General features: G+C 32.8%; 1 protein-coding gene across 1 annotated transcript; it reads right to left on the reverse strand.

Annotated features, from left to right (window-relative positions):
• Nucleotides 1-2,345: 2,345 nt before the first annotated feature.
• Nucleotides 2,346-20,897, reverse strand: LOC129229323 (OTU domain-containing protein 5-A-like). Its single transcript, XM_054863610.1, has 3 exons — nucleotides 20,746-20,897; nucleotides 11,110-11,198; nucleotides 2,346-4,402 (listed from the first exon to the last, which is right to left on the reverse strand). The coding sequence occupies exon 3, from the start codon at nucleotides 4,314-4,316 to the stop codon at nucleotides 2,718-2,720; it is 1,599 nt and encodes a 532-aa protein (XP_054719585.1). The 5' UTR covers nucleotides 4,317-4,402; nucleotides 11,110-11,198; nucleotides 20,746-20,897; the 3' UTR covers nucleotides 2,346-2,717.
• Between the last annotated feature and the right edge of the window lie 5,030 nt (nucleotides 20,898-25,927).

The raw sequence follows: 25,927 nt of genomic DNA on the forward strand, positions 1-25,927 counted from the left end.
ACCTAATTGATTTTCATATAAAAATAGGCTTTTCTCTGACTGACTAGGTTTGGTTAAAAAAACTCATTTTATGTTTAGTTAAATTAGTGTTTAATTCAGGATTCGGCAGGTAGTTTATAAGAGGCACAGACTTCAAAAGGTGATCATGAACTGCAATAAAGTCCATGAAAGCTGTTTGAAGGAAAGATCACTTTCTCTTTTAAAAAGCTCCACTCCTGTTGCAAATTTATGTCAGAGACTTATCAGATTCGTTTCATCCACACGCCTTCTGATGCATTGTCGCCTTTTTGTTTTGGTCATATTTGGGGAAAAACACGATTTTGACTTATGAAGTTACGTTAGCAAATAAAATTTGGCTTATCGAAAAAAGGAACATAAATTCTCCATTCATACGAGAATAAAGATTCACTTAGGCTTTGCGAAGTTTTCAGGTCATCAAAGTTTCACTGTATATATGCAGCAAAAAAGTTTAAACTTATAGAAGTTTGCTCCAAGCCAAAAGGTAGGGTCAACTGATGCATTGAACGTCTAAGGATTGGAAGAATGTTGTTGCAACTATGATTTTTAACGAAAAAAAAAAACACATAGTTCCTACTTTTGGGGACTGACTATTTTTAAAAGTCATTTTTTATGAAATGGTTTGAGACTACTCTAGAGCTTTTGTTGGGATGCTAAGATACTCTTGTATAGCTAACGCAGGTCAAGTGTGCGTAATTAAGGAAGGTTGTTAAGGACAATAGGTTAAATGATGGTTTTTTTAAACTATAGGGGCATTCCTGGGTTATCTTAGTAATAAGAATCCATTTTTAGCTTAATTGAATAGTTGATAATTTACACTGTTCATGTTACACCGATTTCACCAATAAGGACATTAATAATTTATTTTCTTAGCTTAAAAGACTAAAGTTTTTTTAGAAAAAGAATTTGGAGCAGATAAATCTATTGTCATGTTTTAATGCAAAAAAGTTTAGTTTCTGTATTTAAATATATCTGTATGATATTTTCTTAATCTACTGTAAGCAGACGTTAAATGATTTTTAAGGTGCTAGTATTGTGTTTTTTGGTGTTTGAAAACAAACTCCAAGAAGGATCAACTTTCATTTTACGACCACTTCAGGAATAGTGGTCCCACCAGAGAAATTTCACTGAATTATTATTGAAACAAACTCATTGTGAAATATAATCTAAAAAGAAATGGGACATTTTTTAAAGGTAACTTCTGAAAAGCGTAGAACACACATACAAGGATTCAAGGACTCAAAATTCTAGTTTTTGATTGCCTATACCCAAGTTAACACCCATACAGACATAGTGAAAGAGCTAGAAGATAGTTCTTGGGTAATTAAAATTTGAGTGAAAACAATACTTCCTTTTCTTGGCAGTAGTGGAAGGTTATGAATAGCTACCTCGAGGTTAGCTGGTGTTTCATGCTGCAGCTAGCTGTTTACGTTAAGAAGGTGAGTGTTTTCAACCATCATTTTGCATTGTAAAATGTCAACATGAGTGCATGCTAAAGGTATTTTTAATGTTTGAACTATGCTCTTTTAAGTTTTCTCATCGTTTTCCACGAACCATTACTTCTAATGCTAGTTTTATCTATGTCTGTTACTCATCCCGAGAAAACTCGCTCTTTTAGTAACAGACACCCATGTCTCTTATTGGTCCTGGAAGCCTTTTTTCAATTTTATCTTTTTTTTGCTCCAGATGAGGTTATTGATTGATTTGATTGTGCCTACAGGTTCAATAATTGAAAATCGAACAACGCGACTAGTGTCAGACAGGGTGTCTGTTACTCATGCCGTATTTTTTTGGAACCTCAGAATAGTGAATAAATTTCTTTTTTGCAGTTCAGGATTTTCTAGTTCGGTAGGTACTCAATAATTGTTCATTTGAATTTATACTAGAAACAAAGAACGTTTACAAATTTTTAAGAGAAAAATGGAATTTCCTTTATTACTCATCCTGTCTGTTACTTATCCTTTTAGCCTGTCTGTTACTGGGTATCATCAGATTTTTTCGGTGTCTGTTACTGGGGTTCGAAGATTTTTTCGAAATTTAGCAAATAAAAATAGAATTGACTCATTCACAGGATCCAGAAGCAGCCAAACGTTAGATAAGATGTTGTTGCATGGGAGAAAAATTGTTTTAAAAATCTAATTACATTTAAAGGGTCAGAAAATTGAGTTAACCTGAGAGCGATGTTTTAAGCATGTCTGTTACTGGTGCCGTTACCCTAGCTTGAGCCCTAATTACCTTGAATTTTCAAGACTACATCACCATGCAGAATGAAACACACCCAACAAAATTCATTGAAAATAATAAGCAGTAATAAAAATCTTTTCAAGTTGATTTTATCTATATTTATTGATTTTTTTTTTTTTAAATACAAAATTAACAATATTAGGAAATTGCATTTCAAAAGCAGAAAAGATAATACAATGGCCAAATAAATGCACCATTTTATTCCCTCTTACATTTGACAACGCTTTCCACTGGAGTTCTTTTGAACAATTTCACAATCAACATAACAGAAGTAAAGCAACTTGAAAATATTTCTTTACACTTACAACTTTATACTCATACAGCTGTTTATAGACATCACAGTAACAGAAGTATAGTCGTTCACAAACAGTTCGACTGCACTAGTGAGCAATGAAAGTAAATTGATAAGTCTTAGACAGGAGCTAATGATTTTATGCTTGTGAAAAAAATAAAAATTAATTATTAGCACTGGTACGTTTCAAAGCATCAATGTACTCCTGCTGCGACTGTGCGAGGACCTTGGCGATCACACCCGAATCTTCCCATTCTGTCAATCCAAACACCGAAGGAGGAAGCTGGTTAAGGAAAGAAGCGGTCTCATCCAAGCTGAAGCCATTAGAGTGGCTGCTGCTTGAAGAGGATGCACAGGCATCGCTCGCCTGACTCAGATGATAAGCTGATGTTCCAGCAAGGCAATTCTCAGGGGACTTTGATTCGTTTTCACCGGAGTGGCTGTCGTGGATTTTGGGGCTCGAAGAGGCAGAGTTTGAGCATCGGGATCTGGACATGACCCTGTTTGACTGGGGGGACATGCTGCCCGACAAATTATCCATCAAACTAGAACTGCTAGTGGCAGTAGCCGTCCTACCTACCTTTTTCCTCGATTTTAGCTCATTGTCCCTCAACCATTGGAAGTAAGATTCCCGGGCAACCTGTTCCTCTATTGCTTCATTGGTGGCCTCCCAATCCGTCGCCCTCAACTTATCTTCAAGCATAGCTTGTTCCAGCTGCAAGTTTTCAGAAGCCCGGATAGCGTCATTCACAAGCGATTTGTTCATCACATCGGGCTTAAAAGATGGCAACCCCAGGCCGACTCCTATGGTAGCCTTGTAAGGATCTACAATCGAATTGTAATGAACATTTCTGTGATAGCTCAAACGTATAGGTTCATTATCAGTTTTCTGAGAGCCGTGAAATATATTGATTGGCTCAGAGCTGTAATGGTACACTTCAATATGCCTGTTGAACATTTCAGACATTGCTTGCATTTCAATATGATTGCCATGGATGTGATCACTTCTTTTCCTCTGTACGTACTTCTCAAAATCTTCGGTTACATACTGCGAGTAGTAATCTGAATTCTTCGCCATATAATCCATGCACAGTTTTCTAACAGCAGTATGCATTTCTTGATCACCGTATATCTGATCAGCAACGGCTCTGAACATGCATGCGCCGTCTTCTCCCATCTTTTTGATGAGGTAGCCTTTCTTACTTAATTTATCTTCAAACATTTTCTCTTTCTCCGATAACTCTTCCTCATTCATGGTACTCCAGGAGCGATCGTATTCATCTCCGCTATTGTAACCAGACGGATCTTCTTCCTTGCGTTCCGGCGTCTTTCCCTGGTTATTATTTTGCCTTTCCTGTATATTGCTCAAACTGACCTGCACCTGGGATGGGCCGGCGGAAGGATACGTAATTGGTGGCCCCCCACTCCTCAGAGAATGGTTCGAATGGGTACGAGCTTTGCGCACACTTCGGTGTGGTGAAGTCTGATGACGTCTCTTGGAGTGGCTCGGTCCAGAATCGCTGTTGAAATACTCGTCAAATCCGGGGTTTGCGGAATGGGAAGGTCTTTTCTCTTCTCTCGAGGAATGCAGCGGCCATGCGGGCGGAGAGGTCCGACTCGAGAAGTTGAACCTCTCTCGAGTTTCCGAAGCGAGCGACTGATGCCCGATGTTTTCAGTAGAGTAAGAATGATTGGTTGTGTCAGCAGCACTCTCGCCTTCAGCCTTCTGCTGGGTGGTTTTCTTCTTTGGCAAGATTGTCATGATTGTAAGTCTTAAAACATACTCTGGAGACAAAAAGATGCTTGTTTATTGGTTGCAATTGTATGTTCTTTTTTCACTTGCTAATACTAAAGAGGAAAAAAAAAAGAGTCAACTAGTGATTCAAAAAGCTTACTGAAATTATATGTATATTAAAGTTTAAGAAATGTTTGAATCATAACAAGTAATTAAAACTTTAAGAAACTAATGATCTGCTAATTTCTTTTCTTATAAAGTGCAATAAAAGATAATCAGTTTTACAATTGGCTGTACACAAAAGTTAAATCAACAGCAATTAAACAAGCATGAATTAGCATACAAGTGTTTAGGAGTAGTGAGGATCCCGTTTTTCAATGCAAAAAAGATACGTCCTTATGGATGTAAAGTCATTCTATATAAAAAAAGGTTTCTTATAACCTCAAGTCCAAATTTGATCCGGATAAATAAGATTCTATTGCACATAACAAAGTACCATTCAACCTGAGTGCTCATTGATATTAAATATACCAATATCTAGTGGCTATTAAAATGCAGAGTAGCCAATCTGATTGGTGAAACAGAATTTTGGTACTCCACTTCTCCTTTCCCTCTGATGAAGAGAGTGTCTAGATTTGGTATATGCTAATTATGGTAACCCTATGTACACCAATCATGAGCTATAATAAAAAAATGTGTTCCTTTCATACTTTATTTTTCTCTCCATACATGTCTTTTTCTTACTTTTAAAAGCAATTGAATGATAAGGAACAACAGCTGTTCTAAAAATCAAAGTTGACATTTTGAACTCAAACCTGGTTTTGGACGTGACAAGCGATGAAAACTGGTTTAAACTGTCAAAACTCCCAGTTTATGCTGAGAAAAATTATGAAAAAAGGTATTTTATATGTCAAAGTAATTTTTTACCATATTTCACATTCACATTACATATATAGGACTAATTCCAATAAAAAGTAATACTTCAGTACCCTCTTTTTAATTGCTTTCATTATTAATCAACTTAATGCTATATAATTTCCAATGGTTTAACTTTAATAAAACAAATTACTTGACATAACCTAAATTGAAATGACAAAGAATGAAACACTTGGGGGCTCTTGAGATTTAATGTCAAATATCAATACAGCACACAAAATAAAATTATTTTCGCTCACCTACTTTCAGAAAGTTATTTAAATTTTTTAACCCTTTTAAAACAGACCTACTTCTACTTAAAGCACAAAAAATAATTCTGGCACAGTTGAACATTGCAGTTAATAAGAGCAACTGCAACAATGGTAGTAGTTATTTGAATAAATAAAAAGTTCTTTAAAAAAATTAAAAAAACAAAAAAAAACAATTACCTTCTATTTTTATCTGATTTTACACTGTGGATACATTATAGTTCATCAAACAAAATTAAAAGGGCTAATAAACTGATCTAATACACAATAAAAACTGAAATCAATCATAGAAACAAGTTAAATTGATATTTAACACTCATATTTTGTTATCAAAGGAAAAAAAAATAGAAGGGTATTATTAGTAGACAATTCAGGTTAGTGTCAATGTTATTTCAAGCAAAGTTACATTAATATTTGTTCATGTTTTTTTTTTTTATTAACCACATTATTGTTTCAAAAATACCAGTAGTGCTAAATGATTCTGTAATAGCACTACTGGTATGCCAAAAATACCAGTAGTGCTATTACAAAATTGTAAAATCAGAGGCTTTTGACGGTTTTTTACTTGACAGTTTATACCACAGTAAAAACTGTCATGCATAAAAAATTACTAAAAATATTTTGCTTCATAATTTCACAATATATAATATTTAGACAAGAGAAATACTAAGTAAGCATCAATAGGTTTTGCCCTATATTTCTAGAGAATAATAATAAAATTTCCAATTATCTGAAGCATTCCAGCATCTGTTTCATCAACTGTGTGGGAAGATAGAAATGAAATACAGTTAAAATATGTCTTGATGCGAAATGAACTTACACAGGTATGAATTTTAACAAACACATTTTTATGTTTACAAACAATCAACACTATATGGAGATTTTAAACACCAGTTACATTCACAAAATAGTTCAGAAGACAAAAGAAAAGGTCTACGCTGAAGTGTTTTGTATGCTTTAGTACAGTCAGACCTCAATATAAGGTCACCCGCATATAAGATCACCCCACATTTATAAGGTCACTTTCCTAAAGTCCCGACTCATTGAATAGGGATTCTGTCTTATGGATTATCAGAAATATAGTCAGGTCTCGAATACCGCAATCGCTTATAAGGTCATTTTTGTCTGCCTTTCTTTGAGTGATTTCAATGCTTCACTGATACAGTTCCACGAATTTTCCCTAGTAAATGATCTTTTATTGACAAAATGCCATCTGCCCAACGAATGTAAGGAAAACTTTTCCACAAAACCCTTATCCCCTAAAATTCTAAGAAAAAGACGTGTAGAGACAATGGAATGCTGTCCAGAGAAGACGAGTGGAGTGAGTAGGAGGGATCATTCACCCCCCCCCTTAACGCAGGTAAAAAAGAGAGTTTTGTTTCCCCTGGCTGCTTACTGTTGGTCCCTATTCATGCTTTGTGGATTGAGGGTGACAGCTTTTAGATAAGGGTCAAGGTCAATAAAAATGGCTTTTAGCAATTCATACAAATTTGAAAGCCAGGTCCATCATAGTGTCACGCGTCCGTCATAAGCACATGTCCCTTTTTTACCAACAAATCACTGAAAATTATCTCATTCCAGCCGTTTTTTCACTTGTATTAATTTCTGAATTAAAATTTTAGCAAATAATTTCCTAATTTCTAATTAATTGCATTAATTTTGATTGACTCTCTCTGTCTCTCAACTTATTGAAAACATCTAACTTCATCAAGTGATATAGTTTGGAAAACATTATATTTCAGATTTTTTTTTTTTTTTGATAAAAGTTTTTGAACCAATTATAAGGTCACTTTGCTTATAAGGGCACATTCTCGAAGTCCTGAGGGGTGACCTTATACTGAGGTCCGACTGTATAAACATACATTACATTAGTGAAACAATTAAAACCTTAAAGTCTTTATTTTTAGTGAGTCTAGCTTAAAGGCAAAGCAAATTTTTCAAACACTAAATTCTAAAATTTTTTAAATTCTGTGTTTAATTACATATGTGATTTTTACTTTGCTCTTTATGACTATTTCTTCCCTTAGATACATTCTAGAATGTTTGATGTTGACATACTATTCTTAGTTTGTTCGACAGAAAAAAAAATCCATAAAAATATACCAATAGCCCCATTAAGATATTGAGAAACCTCCAGTTTGTCCTTGTTATGGACTCATCAGTCTGGAATAGTCAATAACCATGCTGGAGACAGATATCCTTTCATTGAAGCCGAGTTTACTTTTAAACTACAATTGTGGCCAAAACTAATTTAATATATAAAAGTTTTAGCATAAAACTTTTTTGACCAAACTGTTAGCTACAAAATCAATCTTTAATAGTGGGTCATATACACAATCAAAAACATAAAATAACATTTGAAGTATAATACTTAAAAGTTGCAGACAAATGTCGGATTTGGAAAATAACGACAACATTTACAGTGGTTACTTATTTGATAAATTAAATCTAATTTTCAAAAAAAAAACTGCTAAAATATAGAATGAAATAAGCAGATTTTAGACAACATATGTCAAACAGCTTCCAACATTTAAAATAATCATAAAATGTACAAAATGCAAAAAGATTTGAAATCTCAAATACTGCATTAAATTTTCAGTGAAGCACGAGTTGGCAAGTGTCCAAAAATAGGATTTTTATTGGAGGAGTTATTGAAGTAAAAACAAGTCTATTCCTACAATGTACTAAATTTGAAGCCAGTTCTTAAAAAAAAAAGGAAAGAGGGGGAGAGGGTTGGATTACACAAATAAAATTGGAGAAATTCTAGGACAAACAGCAAAAAAAATTGACGAGGAAGGACATTTTCAAGCACTGTAAAACATAACTACGATTTCTTTATTATTATAGTTAATGTTGTGTGACTTGGCCGTTAAAGGGTACACAAGGGTACAAAACCAGGTGCTCCATGACACCATTGCACCAATCTGTCTCCAGAACCGCTACCCATTGACGATGGAAAATTGCCACTTGGAAAACGTGTAAACAAAATTGACTTGTACCCACTAACGTATAAAGAACATTTAACGGCCAAGTCACACAACATTAACTATAATAATAAAGAAATCGCAGTAAGGAACCTTAGACTTGTCATGACTTTGACTAGGTTTCATTACTTTTTAGAGATAAACAAGCAGCTCCATCGAGACTTGGATAGTTTTTTACAGAATGTTTTTGGTGGAATTATGATTACATTTAATACTTCCAACTTCTCCATCATATTTTTTCTCTTATAATTTCGACTTTAGAAACACAGTCGGACCTCCATATATTGAAGTAGCAAATTGCAGGAAAAAAATTCGATATATAGAAATTTTACTATATGGAAACGATCTTATTTTATCATAAAACTCTACTAAAACATTAAAATTGAAGCTAATTTTCGTGTATGAAACTCAAGTTATAATTTATATGAGCATTGGATTAAATTAAAGTTAACAATTAAAAAATTAACAGAAATTACATTTTTGTGCCTACATACATCTTCATTCTTCGGCAATGCAACTTGATCACAACATTAGGAGATTTTTGTTTTGACAATGTAATCAAGAGAAAAGTAAAAAATCAATCTACTGAATGATTTTTACTGTAGCTAAGAAGACTAAGAATGATAATCAATAGACAAAAGGGATAATTTGAAACAGATTTTACAGTGTTACAGGTTACAACTAAGATTTGAAATAAACTTGGGGGAATTTAAGAACTCCAGAACAGAACAACGATTTAACTACACACCCTTCAACCCCAGATTCCTAATGCGTTCCGTAGCAATCTTTAGTGAACATAATTTTCTCCTCTAACCTTCATTTTTCATGAGACAAAGTCTAAAGAGGAAAAAAAAAAAACTACGAATGTTTCAAAAAAAATTTCGATATATAGAGATTTTTTTGATACATAGAAACAATTTTTCTACGACGACCTAAGCAACGACCTATCTAGACAGCCCTCAACCCCAGATTCCTTATGAGTTTCGTAACAACCTTTAGTAAACATAATTTTCTCCCCTAATTTTCATTTTTCATGAGACAAACAGTCTGAAATGGAAAAAAAAATCTACGAATGTCTCGAAAAAATTTCGATACATAGAGATTTTTTCGATATATAGAAACAATTTTTCTATGTAATGAACATAGAAATTTGCTGGGATTTCGATACATAGAAAAGTTTGATATATGGAGGTTCGACTGTAGTTAATGGTTTATTTCTGAGAGACTATTTTTCCCCAGTTTCCTCATTTTTGAGTCAATGTTCATGTTATTGTTAATAAAATTACATTATGTTAACTAGACATGATAATTTTAAAATATTAAGGTATAGCTTGAGGTCAGCAGGCTAATTTGGGAGCACTTTAAATGTAAATAAATTTTTAAGTTATTTTTAGCCGTTTAATCCAAGACTTATTCTTTATAAAAATTATGAGGTTATCTAAAAGCACTATGCCAAAGATAAGTATCTACACATGAAAAATGTAGCAAAGTTGTATGAGTGTGTATAGTTATTGATCCTTTAATATTTCATTCAGTTTTATGCACTTTCTAAACTATTTGTTCTGTTTTTGCCCTGTACACTTTTACTCTACATAGCATGGTAATGTTAGTAAAAAATTAAATTTATATACAGTCGAACATTCATATATCGAACTTCCACATATCAAAATTTTCTATATATCGAAATCCCAGCAAATTTCTCTGTTCATTACATTGAAAAATTGTTTCTATATGTCGAAAAAATCTCTATATATCGAAATTTTTTCGAGACATTCGTAGATTTTTTTTTCCATTTCAGACTGTTTGTCTCATGAAAAATTAAAATTAGGGGAGAAAATTATGTTCACTAAAGGTTGCTATGAAACTCATAAGGAATCTGGGGTTGAGGGCTGTCTAGATAGGTTGTTGCTCCGTTCTGGAGTTCTTAAATTCCCTCAAGTTTATTTCAAATCTAAGTTGTAACCAGTAACACTGTAAAATCAGTTTCAAGCTATCCCTTTTGTTTACTTACTAAGTTTGTTACAAAACTTATTATTTACTTCTGAAAAGTTGTGCGGTTTATAGAGAATTGCGTTATACAGGTCGGCGTTATAAAGGTATACTACTGTATTTACTTCATTGGGGAACGCGGGAGAAGGCATCAAAATTTTGGAGTTTTAGGAAAGAATCTGGAGAGATGGCAACCATATAAATATATTTTAATTTCACATGAGGAAGTGAGAAGAAAAGGGATGTTAAGTGCCAAAATTAAAAATTTAGAGATAACCAGTACAAAATGTAGGTGGACCTCTCCTTTGTTTTTGGCAAGAGATAGTACTAGTACTCCTGGTAGGTGCTGCTATAAAGCATAATTTAGAAAAACTTATTCAATAAAGCCTACTTAGGACCAGAACTTTAAATGCGGTTTTTCTCAAAACTTGAAAATGTCCACTTACATCCCTAATCCCCTTGCTTCTCACTGCCTCATATGTGATCTGGTTTTGGATGCGGAGATTAATCTTATAATAGCAGCTCTTGGGCCAGAAAAAGTTAGGCACCATTGCAATAGAGCATTAGACAATAGGAATTATTTCTTCAACGTGCAAGAAGAAAGATAGACTAAGAAATAAGTGTAGATTATGTAATAAATATCGAATACAAAAATATACATACAAATCTTTTGGTACCATACTATTTTTTTCCTCCCTCAGTGCTATCAGTAACAGTCAGAAAACTAATTCATGTAAGCTTTATATGTTCAACTGAAAAATAAAATAAAATATTTACTTTTTGAAAAATTATCATGCAATAGAACTATAAAATACTTTTTAGATCTATCCCATAAAGGCTATTCAAATCCCTCCCCCCTCTCCTTTTTTTTCTATTCCTTGAACAATGCAAAGTGTTTCTGTACACATCACTACATAATTTACCAGGCAACAACTTGTGATGGTAGGGTCAGGTGAGGTGGAATGGGTATGAAAACAGGCATTTTTGAAATGATTCAAATCTGATATCCAAACAATTAAAAATCCATAGCTGCATTTTTACATTTCAACAATACACTTCACACATCCATAGTTATTATTAATGAAATAATATTATTGTTTAGTGAAAAAGCTATTATTTCTGTCTGTTTTTATACCCATTCCACCCCATGAAATGGGTAGAATTCTTTTAAATTAAATTTCAAAGTGAGAAAATGAATTGATTCATTATTTTTTCACAAGATATTATAAAGGGTAAAAATCTATTAAACAATATAGTCTGTAATTTCGTTGCAATTAAGGGTGTAATATCCACGATTATTGAGGATTGGCTGACTTAGGTTTTGATGATCTGCTCTTCTTCAATCTCCATTTTCGCATTATTGGGGAAGGTGAAAAAATTTTCCATCAAAGACTTCTTAAGAATTTTTACAACATAAGCACAAGTATCTAAAGATTCTAGAACTTGAGCAATAAAATACTTTTTAAATTTCTTAGCAATGTATTCAACTAGCACTCAATCTCCTATAGATTGTAATTGTACAGAAGTTTAGTGGAATCAAAGTTTGATCAGACTTGTTTTCAATTCATTTAGTCAGCTCTGGCTTTGTCTATAATCCTTGCAGGGCATGACTCGTATTAGGCAGTAGGCAAATGATAATTTTTATTATCGATAGCATGCTTTACAGTTTCATATGTCAGATGGCTTGCATGTCTTTTCAGATGCCTTGCCTAAATGTTGAATTATTCTTTTTCAAAGATTGTGTCTTCCATCCAAACAGATTTAGTGTAACCATAAGCAACTCCATTACATAAGGATTTCAGAATATAAACCTTTCGATAAAATGAACAACTTTCTTCAGAGAAAAACTTTTCATGAGAAAAAATGTTAATTCCGAAGCCTATGTCATTAAGCTTAATATTATATCCATCCCCCCCCCCAAACCAATTAAAAAAATTTAATATATTTCAAAAATGTATGGAATTTTTCTGTTCTGATTTTTTCAGTTGACAAAGGAGACTTCCTTGTAAATGAAAACAACTGTAATAGAATGATATCTAAATTCAAACAAAATCCTGAAAAAAAGTTTCAAAGAATTACCCCGATTTCAAAAAATCATAACTATTCAGATTTTAATTTGTTTCATTAAATAAAGATATTGTTAGAATGGGGAAAATCTTGAGTTTCACGGAGTTACCGATAGGTAGCACTTTCTTTGCCCTCCATGTTTCAGTGTTTGTGAAAATGGCAACTGCACAAAAAAATTCGTATTCTGTTCTAAAATTCACGATGTGCAAGTCTGCAACACCTGTTCAGCGTGATTTTCATCAAGAATACCCTAGTATTAAACCTCCCCCCTCGAAGAGCATTAGAAGATGGTATAAACAATTCAAAGACATGGGTTGTTTAGGAAGCAGTCGATGCAGATATGCTTGCAAAAGTTTGGGACAAATTTGACTATCGTGTAGACATATGACGTGCATCCAAAAGTGGACATATTGAGCACCGTTAATTTTGTATGTAAAAAAACTTTATTATTATCCATGTAATATAAAATTAATATGAAGTGTCTATTTTCAAATGTTTTCATAATATAAGCATTTCAAATCGGGTCATTCTTTTTGAAACACCCTGTATATAGTTTTGATTCTTACAATGTAACTTTCAAGAAGGCTGAAACTAAACTGATTTTTTCCATTCAGTTTTTTATACAAATACAAATGTGACGACCAGCAACAGGCTCTGAGCCCAGCTAGACTGGTTCCTAGTCAATTTACAATCCCCAGTGAAGATCAATGGCCCTCTTAAAACTATCTACTCCCTTGCTCATTACCACCTCTTCCGGTAAACTGTTCCAAGGTTCCACTATCCTGCTATAATAATAATTTTTCCTAATATCCATGTTAGCCTGAGATTTAAATAGCTTAAAACAATGACCCCTTGTCCTGTTTTCAGTGCTAAACTTCAGCCCCGTAACATCTTTCATTTTAATAAATTTAAACAACTGAATCATGTCCCCTCAGTCTCTTCTTTGCTCAAGACTGTACATTTTTAACCTTCTAAGCCTGGAATCATAGTCTAAGTGAGAAAGTCCATTTATTAGCCTTGTAGCTCGCCTTTGAACCCTTTCCAATACATTAATGTCTTTCTTAAGATGAGGAGATCAAAACTGAACAGCATACTCCAAATGAGGTCTTACCAAACTTCTATATAAGGGCAGAAGAACTTCTTTAGATTTGTTTGAAATAGATCTATTGATAAACCCAAGCATTTTATTGGCCTTGTTACTAGCAATGCTGCACTGTTGGCTAAACTTTAAATCCTGACTTATTAAGACCCACAGATCAGTAACTTTGTCTGCCTGACTAATGACTGAACCTTGCAAATAATACACTTATTTCCATGCCATAAATGTAGCACTTGACATTTCCCAACATTAACAGCCATACCCCATTTATCAGCCCACTCCGTAATATGATCTAGATCCTCTTGCAGCTGTTTTGCTTGTTCTTCATTATCTACAGTCCCCATAACTTTGACATCATCAGCAAAACAATTCATGTTCCCAGAAATATTTTTGTGAATATCTTTCATAAAAACAATGAACAAAACAGGCCCTAACACAGATCCATGAGGAACCCCGCTTAAAACCTCACTCCAATTAGAGTAATTTCCCCTTACAACTACCCTTTGTTTCCTTCCTGTCAGCCAGTTTTTTACCCAAATGAAAGTTTTCCCTCCTATTCCTATATCAGCTAAGCAGGGTTGGCAAGGTTTTGGACACTATGGTAAAAACCACGGTAAAAACCCTGGTTTTTACCGTCCTGTCCAAAACCCTTGTGTCCAAAACTGTCCGAAAGTGTCCAAAACTATATTTTTAGAGAAATTATATTTTGTGAGAAAAAATCAAAAACAATAAAATGCATCAAAGTAAAGTTTTATATTGAACATTTATTCAATATGAACATAGAACTTATTTATGCCGCTGATTTTAATCTAGTTAAGTTGAATTCTTGATTTAAATTTAAATTTGTATGCATGAGTTTATTTTATTTTGTTTATTTATTATTATTTTTTTTTGATAATGGTAACCAAATTTACTTATGATTGTGCATGTGTGCAAATGAAAGCAGGGTTGGCAAGGTTTTTACCATCCGGTTCAAAACCCTTGTGCCCAAAAATGTTCAAAACTATTTTTTTTTAAAACCATATTCTGTGAGAAAATACCAAAAACAGATCAAAATGTGTCAAAATTATGTTTTTTTAAAAACTATTTAATATATTTATTTAATGTGAACATTCAAGCATAAATATATACATATATCTTATATATACACAGCAGATTTTAATCTAGTTATGTAGAAATTAAATTCTTCATTAAATATTTCAATTTGTATGCATGAGTTTTTTCTCTTTTTTGTTTCCATAAACCAAATTTTTCGACATTTATGCATGTGTCAAAAAAAGTGTTCAAAATATAGTGCAATAATTGACTTAAATGCAATAAATGACAATTTTTTGTAAATACAGAATGTATTATATTAAAAATATGAACTAAAAAAAGAATAGCACAAGCTTTAAAATATAAGTTATGTTTAATCATTAATTTCTTGTTCTTTAATCTGATTTAAAAAATAATTTTCATTAAAACATCATGCAAAATTTGCAAAAACCATTAAAAAATGAAGTTTTTAAAAAAATATTGTACATTTAATAACGTTCCCTTGAGTAAATTTAACTGAAATTAGTTGTCTTGGTAACAATGTGAATTTCCTTTCATCACTCTACCAACTGTTACAAAAGTTTTTATGTGATAGAGTTATTGGCATTTTATTTTAAGTAAAATATTTTTAAATGAACATTTTGGAGAAACGTATTATCAAATACTCATTAATTAAACCTCATTAATATTTATATTTATGCATTACAAATATTGTAGTAAATACAAATTGATTAGATTACACCCCTTTAGCTTTAACATATAGTTTTGGACAGTTTAAGACAGTTTCAGACACTTTTGGACAGTTTTAGACGGTAAAAACCACCTGTCCTGTCCTAAACCAGTTTTGGACAGTCCAAAACCCAACCCTGCAGCTAAGTAGAGCAACATGCGGTACCTTATAGAAAGCTTTTTGAAAATCAATGTAAACAACATCTACAGGCTTCTTATTGTCCATAGTCATGGTAACTTTGTCATAGAAATGTAATAAATTAGTTGCACAAGATTTGCCTTTCCTGAAACCGTACTGAAAACTAGTCAATAGATTATTAGCCTCTAGAAAATTTACTATCTTAATTTTTCTCAATGTTTCAAAAATTTTGCAAACCACCGAAGTTAGACTCACAGGTCTATAATTTCCCACACTCCCTTTAGACTCTTTCTTGAAGAGCGGTGTAATGTTAGCCAGCTTCCAGTCCTCTGGCACTGTCCCCGAGTTTTTTTCAAATGAAGTAAAACGTCATCCCTGGAAAATACAAAGTCCTCAAGCTGTACTACAGCTTGTGTCTTGTTGGTGTCAACTGTTGAGATACAGTTATCGTTAAAAACACTCGAAAAAAAGTTATTAAGAACATCAGCAATATCACTATCGTCCTGAATTAAAATTCCGTGCTCATCAACCAGTGGCCCAATATGACTATTTCGAAATTTCCCCGAATTAGCGAATGCAAAAAACCTCTTGGGATTTCTGTTTATGTTATCTGCCAGTCTTTGCTCCAACTCTCTCTTCTGAATCCGTACCAAATACTTAAATTTACGCCTTGCCTTACAATATTGGAGCCTATCTGCACTGTGACCAGTTTCTCTAAACCTATGAAAAGCAGCTTGCTTGTAATTTAGAGCATCTTTAGTTTCTCTGGAGAACCACATTGGCCAAATTTTAGTGTTGACGCCCTTTCTCCTAAAAGAAACATCATCCCCAACCGTTTTCGCTAGCTTTTCCTTAAACTCTGCCCACTGAAGATTCACATCGCTATTGTCCAATCCAGAAGAAAAAACTGTGTCAAACTCTGCCTACGTACCACAAAATCAGTATTTCTGAAATTGGGCACAAACCTAAAATTCTCTACTTTGTGCGTATCAAATTTAATCCCAAACCTAATACTGTTGTGGTCACTGTCTCCAATGTGTTCCCCTACACATAACCCCTGAACAGAACCTTCCATAACACAGAAAACTAGATCCAAAATCACGTCCTGTCGAGTACCCTGAGTTACAATTTGATCTAAAAAACAGTCACCCATTACTTTCAAAAATTCCTCTTCTCTGCTATTACTATGGTAAAAATTATTCCAATCAATTCCTGGAAAATTAAAATCTCCCATTATAATGACTGACCCCTTGCTTGAAATGTCACTAATAATACTAAACATCTGTTCATCTTGACCCTGGCTTAAGTTGAGCGGCCTATTAATGTTCCCTAAACATAGCTTATTTCCCTTATTGCTCATCAACTCCAGCCAAATCATATCAATCTCATTAGGTTTATCATTAATTTCCAATTCATTGCAAATTAAAGTGTCTCTGACATAAAATAAAACCCCACCACCTCTTTTACCTACTCTATCTTGTCTAAACAAATTGTACCCAGCAATAGATAATAAATCATCATCACTTTTGGTAGCCCATGTCTCGGTAACTCCAATAATATTCAACCTCTCATCTATAATTATGCTTTTCAATTCTTCCATCTTGTTCCTAATACTACGAGCATTTGTATAAAAAACCTTAAGTAAGCCCATCTTACTTTTATTTAATGCTGCACAATTATTTGAATCCCAGCTGTTAAAATCTTTTCTCTTATTAGCCACCCTATTTCCGTTTCTACTAAAATCCAAATAGTTAATACCCTTTCGAATTCTGCTCCTTAAACCATGCCCCCCATTCCAACTTAGTTTTTTGATTCTGAAGCCTCTAAAACCAAACCACTAACCATTTTGACCCCTGTAGAGCTCAGATGCAGGCCATCCCTAGCAATTCAATCACGTTTACATTTTCTTGAACCAAAATAAACTATTGTAAAATAACGTTTTTTTTTTTTTTTTTTTTTTTTGAGGTTTCTTTTTCTGTAACTCAAAGGTTAATAAACTACCCATTTTACTCCACCTGACCCTAAACAGTTGATTTGATGAACTTGAAAAGTGTCGGAGAAACCCTTTCAATGTAGCAAAATTATGTTGTAACAAAATCAATTTGAGCCTATGTCCCGTGCAGTGGCGGCTCGAGCTTGGAAAAAGTGAGAAGCCCAGATCATGGGTGCATTCGCCCCCCCCCCCCCCTCTTCTCTGAATTTTGGAAAAAAAAATATTTTTTTTTTAATATTTAAACTTCTTTAAAATTTTTATTTGTGTTAAATAAATAAAATTAAATTCATTTTGAACACAGGATAAGCTACAAAATACTAAAACTACTTAGTAAATCACGGAAGATATTAATATCATGTTATATCCATGATTGCCAGCATGGTGGTGCACTCCCCCTCCCCCCCTCCCTGTTGACTTTTAGAAATAAGATTTAACTAAACTGATAGGTAAAAGCTACAAAATACATCACAAAAATTATTAATCTCGCATTTATGGACGGTACGCTTTCCGGCGCTGCAGTACACACCTCCCTAGCAGCACCGGTAAGGGGCTGCAAGGGAGGCACTTTCTCCCCTTGCCTTTTCAAAATAAATAAATTTAAAAAAGCAATATTAATCTAATATTTTAAATAGCAATATTTTTAATCTTTCAATAACTAATTATTTTGAATGAGTAAAATTAATATTTTTTCAAGCAAGGCCAAATTACAAAAGTGCAAAAACATTGTGATCAGAGAAATATGTAAACATTATAAATTAATTAACTTTAACAAAGATGAAAATAATCTCAGTATTCGCTTTAAAATAAATAATATAAAAAAGATAAACTAAATGAAAATAAATAAATTAATTAAAACTAGAGACAAAAAAAAATCTTAGCAATTTACATGCTGGTGTACCTTTCTGCATATGAATTTGCAGACGCCCATGGGCCAGATTCAGAATTTTTACGAAGACAAGAAAAAAAAGTATTGACAAAATCTTTTTATTTTCTTCATAAAAATTAATGTTTATTAATTCTTCACCCATCATACAGGAAGGAGACTTCTTTTATTATATTGGGACAAAAAAAAAAACTTCTTTGAAACATTAAAATTTGGCATTATTATTTTTTATTTTTATTTTTTTTCAATAAGAGCACTGAGTTACAAGAATATTTTCTATTTTCATTTATATATGTTATATTATATATTTTCTTTTATTGCTCCGACTGCATCCTCTATCGGGGCTGCTTGCAGGTATAAGCAGAATTTTATGCCTAATCTTAGTGATCTTGGACTACTTCAGTTATTTTTTCTCTCTTGTCATTTAAATATTCTAGCGTTAAAATTTATATACACTATGCATCGCCTCAATGGTACATACTCAATCTCAATAAATCTTAAGTAATCAAGCAAATCAATCAAGTAAATGAAGTTTTGGTTGAAATATGCTTTTTGGATTATTTTAAAATGCAACAGACTGAAAAATAATAACAAATGAATAAATAAAAAAAAGAGCTAATTGGTTTTTTTCTCCATGTAATTTTAGAAAAACTTGGATGGTCTCCCTTGTATATTTATGTACCTAATAGGAAAGCTGCATTGATTTAAAAAAAGAAGAAAGAAAATCCATGTAGCTAACTTGCATTACCTTAAAAAATATAAGTTTCTAAGTTTTTATTAAGCCTAAAATTTATCTATAAAACTTTGCTAGTTACTTTGCATCAATTAGATTTTACACTTTGCAATTATATGTAAAATTCATGAAAACATTTGGGGAAAAACCAATAAAGTTTTTCAAAAAAAACATTTTTGAAAAAAAAACCACATGATTTTTTTTTTTTTAATTTTTTTTAAAAATCACTTTGTTTAAACCGTGGTTTGAACCAAGACATATTTAGACAGATATGGTAGACATATTTAGAAAGATATGTAAACTTATTCATTGATCTTCAGTGTTTTAGAATTTTGCTAAAAGCTTTTTTTCATATTTAGTTATTTTGCTAAAGAACTTTTGAAATCTGATAGCCTTGATATATGCAGTGATAAGAATTTTTTGAATCTTGAAAAAAAATTTACAATGATACAGAATATTAAAAAAAAAAAAAGTTCTCTGTTTATCACCCTAATAACCTAATTGAACTAAAGGTTATAAATTCAAGTTATTTTTTTATTCAAATTATTTATTTAACAGCAGATTAAAATTTTTGATCTTACATTGTTTAAAAATTGATCAGGTTACAGTACAATGAATAAACTGCACTTAATTACTTGAGCAAAATGAAGGAAACAAAAACTAAAATGCTTCTCTTTGTTACAACGCTCCTTTTAAATATAATGAAGTTTTGTTTCCTGAAAAGCATTGTAAACAATCAAAATATTGAGTTCGTAAATGAAAACATAAAACTAAACTAGATTAAATTTTGATTTATAATATGAAAAACTACTTGATAAACCATCAATCAGTTCATACAATGGGAAGGGGATTTAAACGATCAGCTGTGGTCCCCATACAAATAAACAATTACTTTACTTTTCTTTTAAATTACGATCAAGTTAAGTTTTAAATTATATGAACAAATGAGAAGAAGGGGACACTTTTAGTACGATTAAGAATTGAGAATTTCACTAAAACAAAAGCAGCAATTCACATCACACGGTAAAAACCTCATTTCACATATGTAAATACGCCATTTAAACCACTTGTGGGATCAAATCTAATCAACAAATGATTATACCACAACAAAATGAATATGGCTTTAAACAAAAACTCATTAAAATAAGTAACAAACAATGACTTCTTAATATCTAATATTTGGATTACGAAATAAAACTTATGTAAAGCGGATATGCTGTTGAATGTAGAAGGTTCAGTTAAGAAATTACCTGAGCATTACTCGCTTCTCCGTGTTTGTGATCCCAGAGACAACAAATATAAAGATAAAGGTAATGAACTGTGCTGTTAAAAATACAATTTAATGCAACTTTACATTTCCGAATACTTGTGTGAATAAGTTGCGAGGTCATTCAGACATGGCGACAAACTCGAGAATCATAACACTTAATAAAATTACAGAGCCTCAAATTAATAAAATCATTGAAACAATTTTAGTTAACCATTTCACCTACAAACAATTTAACAAATTTGGATAAACAAAGCTTTGGTAAAAGGGAAAATCTATGCAAATTTGGTAGTCAATCAATTTCAGGATAAGGGATAACTAATGAACACAGGAATTTGAACATGTAAAAATTACTTCATTTTCAATTGCCACTTCTTCTTGAGTAAACTGATATAGAATGATTCAATATTTCAAACAAGAATGGGAGTAAACACCAACTAGAGTTGCTTTTTTTAATCCTCAATCTGAAAAATCGCTAATTTTATAAAATTCTGAAATTACTAACATGTGAATTCACTTCAGTTTGATATAATTCATCAACATCAACAATCAAGAATCCACACAACAAACTTTTTTTTCCTTTGCTTTTTTGTAAAAAAAAAAATAATAATAAATTATTACATTAGGATTTCCCAAAAAAGCAAATGAACAAATTCTGAAAGACACTGATAAGAGAAAAAAATATTTACTGGTACAATGTGACAAAAAAAAAAAAAAGGGGAGGTAACCAAAACGTCCATTTTCCCGAGCATTATTCGGTGTGTTATAACTTTAACACAAAGGGAAAAAATATCATGCATGGATGCATGTATTTTAGCCTATTGAACAAAAATTAAAAACTCTCAAACTTTTATATTTTCAGAAACTAATCTTCCAGATAAATCTGAAAAAGGCATCTTATGCAGCTTGTCTTTTCGCTCATTCTACTTTTACGATCATTCTACTCATTTTTTAAGTGTCGCAATCTGATGAGACACGAAAATATTTTGCTACTTAACCACTCGGGAAATTAACCCTGAGTTATTATCCCCATTTATTTCTTAATAACAAAACAGAAGAAAGAACGTGCAAGCACATAAAAGTACAAGAAATCAAAATATAAAAAGAATATCGATAAAGCTACCGTTTATGAATTATTAATGTATTAAGAATAATCAAATCTAAACAAATCAATCATAAAACATGAACGAAAGGCAAGAATAAGAATACCACCAGAAACAAGCACATAGTACCAGACAAGTACGTTTCGCTTTCTCTCCTATTTAAAACGCCATCTATAGTTACCCTTTCATTGGGTTTTACTAGAGTCCCTGTAGACCCTTCGATCGCCAATGAAGATGAACAAGAAGAGGAAACACAGCTCGTCTCTTCTTTCAATACTGCATTTTATTAGAGCTAATAGTGAACAGAGCCGGTCTTAAGCCGATTAGAGCAAAAGGGTCCAATTGGGCCCCGCGCCAGCAGGTGCCCCGCTCTAAAAAATCTTTCTTTCCTTTTTTTTTTGCTCTCGAAAATAAATTAGAAAAAAATAAAAGTTCGAATGAACTTAACTGACATAAATTATAATATTTTTTTCAAATAGTTAAACTGGGAGTATGGAGCTACTTTCAGTGCGAATAAGGGAGTAGGGGGAATTTCCTGAAGCTTTTAACTTCCCTATTAAGATTAGCAAAATATATTTTCAAAACTATTAGTATGAAATAAATTTCCGGAAAAAAATGTTAAAACATATAGCCAGATGAACATTTTGAAATCCATAACTAAGGCCATACCTGCTGTACCCTATTTTCTGGTAAAAAGAAAGGAACTAGTGGGGAACCAATGTACAATTTTTGTTATGATTATCAGCAATTAATAAGGTAAGCAATAACATAAAAGCGTCAAGGGCCCCTGTCCTAGGGTCTTGCTATCACCCAAGTAACACTGAAACGTTACGTCATCGTTACATCACGTTGCAATTAGTTGAAACATCGTTACCGTTTCCCACGCAACGTGATATCACGTTGCTTTATCGATTCGTTACAAAAAGCGTAATTTTGAAACGTTACATCACGTTGCAATTTTCTTAAATTTGTAACGTTGACAAACAGTTGCAAAAGAAACGTTACTTATCGTTACTTTTCGTTGTACCTTGTCCCGTCTTCGGCAACGTCCGAATCCTAGTGGCCATTTTCAGTAAACAACTTCTGGCTTGCTATGCCGCCATTGTTTTGCAGCTTCGCAAATCGCGATCTCTCATCACTTTTAGCGGTAAGTACTTTGTATTATTGTTAGTGTATTATTGTTGATATACTTATTTAATTTTAAAAAAGTGTTATTATATATTTTTGTGAAGTTAATGAACCGCCGTTGGTCGGAGTTTGAGTATTTTTCCCACCGTACTTTTATTTATAATATTGTTTGAAAGAATAATGTCAGATGTTTTTATTTGATTATTTATTCATTGATTTCTTAAAAAGATGCTGAAGCTTGGGGATACGTTCCATTAATAAGCTATAAAAGCGATAAATGATACCATTTTTTACTCATTTAATCGGCTTTTTGCAGAATGATTTTGACGAAATAATTGTAGCAATTTTTTGAAAATTTTTTTATCATGTAACTGAAATTATCTTTATGCAAATTTTTGTTAAAGCACTGATGTAAGAGGATTTTTTCAAAACTTTCATGCCTTTCGAAAAATATTTCTGGAGTTCTTTAGTAATAATAATAATTATTTTTTAAGGATTTATTTATGAAAGAATTTTTTATTTAATTTGTAGTAATATCGTTAATTTTGACTATTAATAGAGCTCCACTTGATGTAAATTCGGCTATGCTATGTTATGATCTGTTTATTTCTAAAATGCTCTTACAAAATATTGTAAACGAAGTAACAGTGTGAGAATACTCGAACGCCTTTAAACGGCATGAGACATTTTATAAGTTAAAAAAAAAAAAGTAAAAGTTGTATAAAAGTATATTAACAGTAATTGCATTAACAAAAAATGCAGAATACTTACTGTATCAAAAATTAAGGGTTCAATGAACCCACCTTCCTTGTTACCAAGAAAAAAAAAAAAACTTTATTCAAGCTGTGAAAAAAAAAAAAAAAAGCTTAATACAACGTTTAAAAGCAACGTGATGTAACGTGATAAATAAAGGTTGATGTAACGTTTCAAAAGTCGTTGATGTAACGTTACTGAAACCGTTGGTGTAACGTTACTAAAACCGTTGCATTTGCGTTTTGCAACGAGACATATTTTCGCTCTATCAACGTTACCAGTAACGTGATGTCAACGCTTCAGAGCAACGTGATGTAACGTGATTTATGTTACTTGGGCACATGTGCAATGCGGATATTGCCCCGAGACCCCAAAAATTGCAGAAATTTCCAAAGCTATTTATTTTACTTATATACTTACTTTTATTATTTTTTTAAACTTTATTTCTGTTGATATAAAAAATGCTAAAACTCAGCAGCAATGACAATTTTTCTAATATAGAATTAACACTAACGTAGGTGCAATTACGAAAAATACATGAATAATTGAACAAATAATAAAACTCAAATACTGCGTGCTTGATATGCGCAACACATCACCATAAAATTCTATAGAACGCAAATTGCCTATAGCTTCCAGTCTTCTCCTAAACGGTATAGATAGCCTGAAATTTGGTTTTAAATCTTCAATGCCAAAATATTTCTTGGGGAGTCACCAAATCCCTGCATACCTTCAAACGTCACTGAAAATGCGTTTTTAAGACTTCAATTTCAAAAAAAAAAATCGGGAGGAGATTACTTGAACGCCCACTCTTACCTCAACTTTATCACAAAAAACTGACAAAAATTACAAAATTAAGTTTTGATTTTTAAAACATTTCCAAGAAGAAAGAGTCATGAATTTCACAACCCTCCTCCCCTTATTCTCCCCTAACGTCTCCAAAGGTAGCCTGAAATAGTGTTTTTAAAATTTAAATTTCGAAACATTTCCGGGGAAAGGTCTTCGACCCCTTTTCCTAACTAATGAATCCTTTCCTTAGCATTAAAACAATAGCTTAAAATTTCCCTTCTAGAAAATGCTACTGTGAGAAAAACCATAAACCCTTCCTTCCCAAGAATAAACTAAAATTGATTTCAGTTTCGAAAAAAATTCCGGAGGGAATCTCTTCCCGTTTCCTCTATCGTTAGCCAACAGGGTCTAAAATTGTGTTTTAATAACACTTTAATATCGAAAGATTTTCGAAGAGTCACCGAATTCCCTAACGTCACCAATGATAGTCTACAATTGCACCTTAGATCCTTTGATTTTGAAAGTTTTCTGCAGAAGATAACCAATTTGCCTTTCTTCTCCATCAAACATCACTTAACTGGGACTAAAATTTCGGTAGGTCTCCGTCTCTCCCCCTTTCCCTTAACTTTACAAAAAATGGTTCAAATATGCGATTTCAAACGTCAGCTTTGACGACTCTTCCGGGGACCGTGGGCAGTTTGTCTGACCTCTAACGCCCCCCCCCCCCGCCTCCAACCTCACCTTCGTACCAAAACTACTTTTTTAATCTTCAATTTTGAAAAAGTCCAAGAGCTCCCCCGTTCTCTGTAACTCCGAATTACTTCTGACATCCCAAAGATTGTCTAAAATAGCTTTTTTAGAACTGGCAAATTTAGGTGCATTTTACTTTTCCGCCAAAGCTTTAAATTGTGCATATAGGCGGCTAGTAGGGGGGGGGGGGAGGATCGCCCGCTCACTTCCAAGAGTGAAGGATCGTCAATTTTCAAGATCGATAGAAAAATAATTTTTTATTGGGTAGATTGATTTATTTCATGAAAATAAGAGCTAAAAATTCTAACTAAATGGACTTTTCTTTTGTTATTTCACGCTAATCGAACTTTGAATTGGAAGAGGGAAGTCTACGGTGGCCCTCCATCCCAATTTTGGAGGTCATATTTCACATTTCATGGAGACGATTTAATCAGCCATGTTCAAATCCCATAATATAGTCCGATTTTACGAAAAAAGAAAGAATAAATCACAGTATCAGGATAAGAATTAAGCAGGACGGATAATTGCAGCTGTTTTGAATCCTTGCCTGCCTCGAAAAAATCTACGGCACTTCTCAAATTTGTACAATCGTTCTGTAAAGGGCCCCACCAGAATTCTCCAATCGGGCCCCGCATGTGCTAAGACCGGCTCTGATAGTGAAAGACAATTTTCTTTATTATAAAGATCAGGAAAAACTTTGCAAAGTATTTCAATCCTGGATGAATTCAATGACTCATTATTACTGAATATTTTCAACCTAAACGCCCGGATAGTCATTTGAGGTACTTTGCAAAAGTAGCCCTGTACATCCGGTTGATCCTACCGGCTCAATTGTTTCAGGAGGTAGCGCTTTTTCCAGCGCTCGGCTATAGTGCCTAGAAAGTGCCTGTTTCTAGGCACTATAGCTCGGCCACGGATATTAGAGATTATTTCTTAAAGTTTCTGGAACCAACTGGCACCAATATGCTAACCCACGAAAACTGAACTTTTGTTTACAAGCAACGGTTGTATGG

This window comes from Uloborus diversus, chromosome 9, assembly GCF_026930045.1.
Source record: "Uloborus diversus isolate 005 chromosome 9, Udiv.v.3.1, whole genome shotgun sequence".
Classification (NCBI taxonomy): Eukaryota; Metazoa; Arthropoda; class Arachnida; order Araneae; family Uloboridae; genus Uloborus; species Uloborus diversus.

Excerpts from the sequence above, each read along its gene's own strand:
- LOC129229323 (XM_054863610.1), bottom strand. The coding sequence starts at position 4,316 with ATGACAATCTTGCCAAAGAAGAAAACCACCCAGCAGAAGGCTGAAGGC.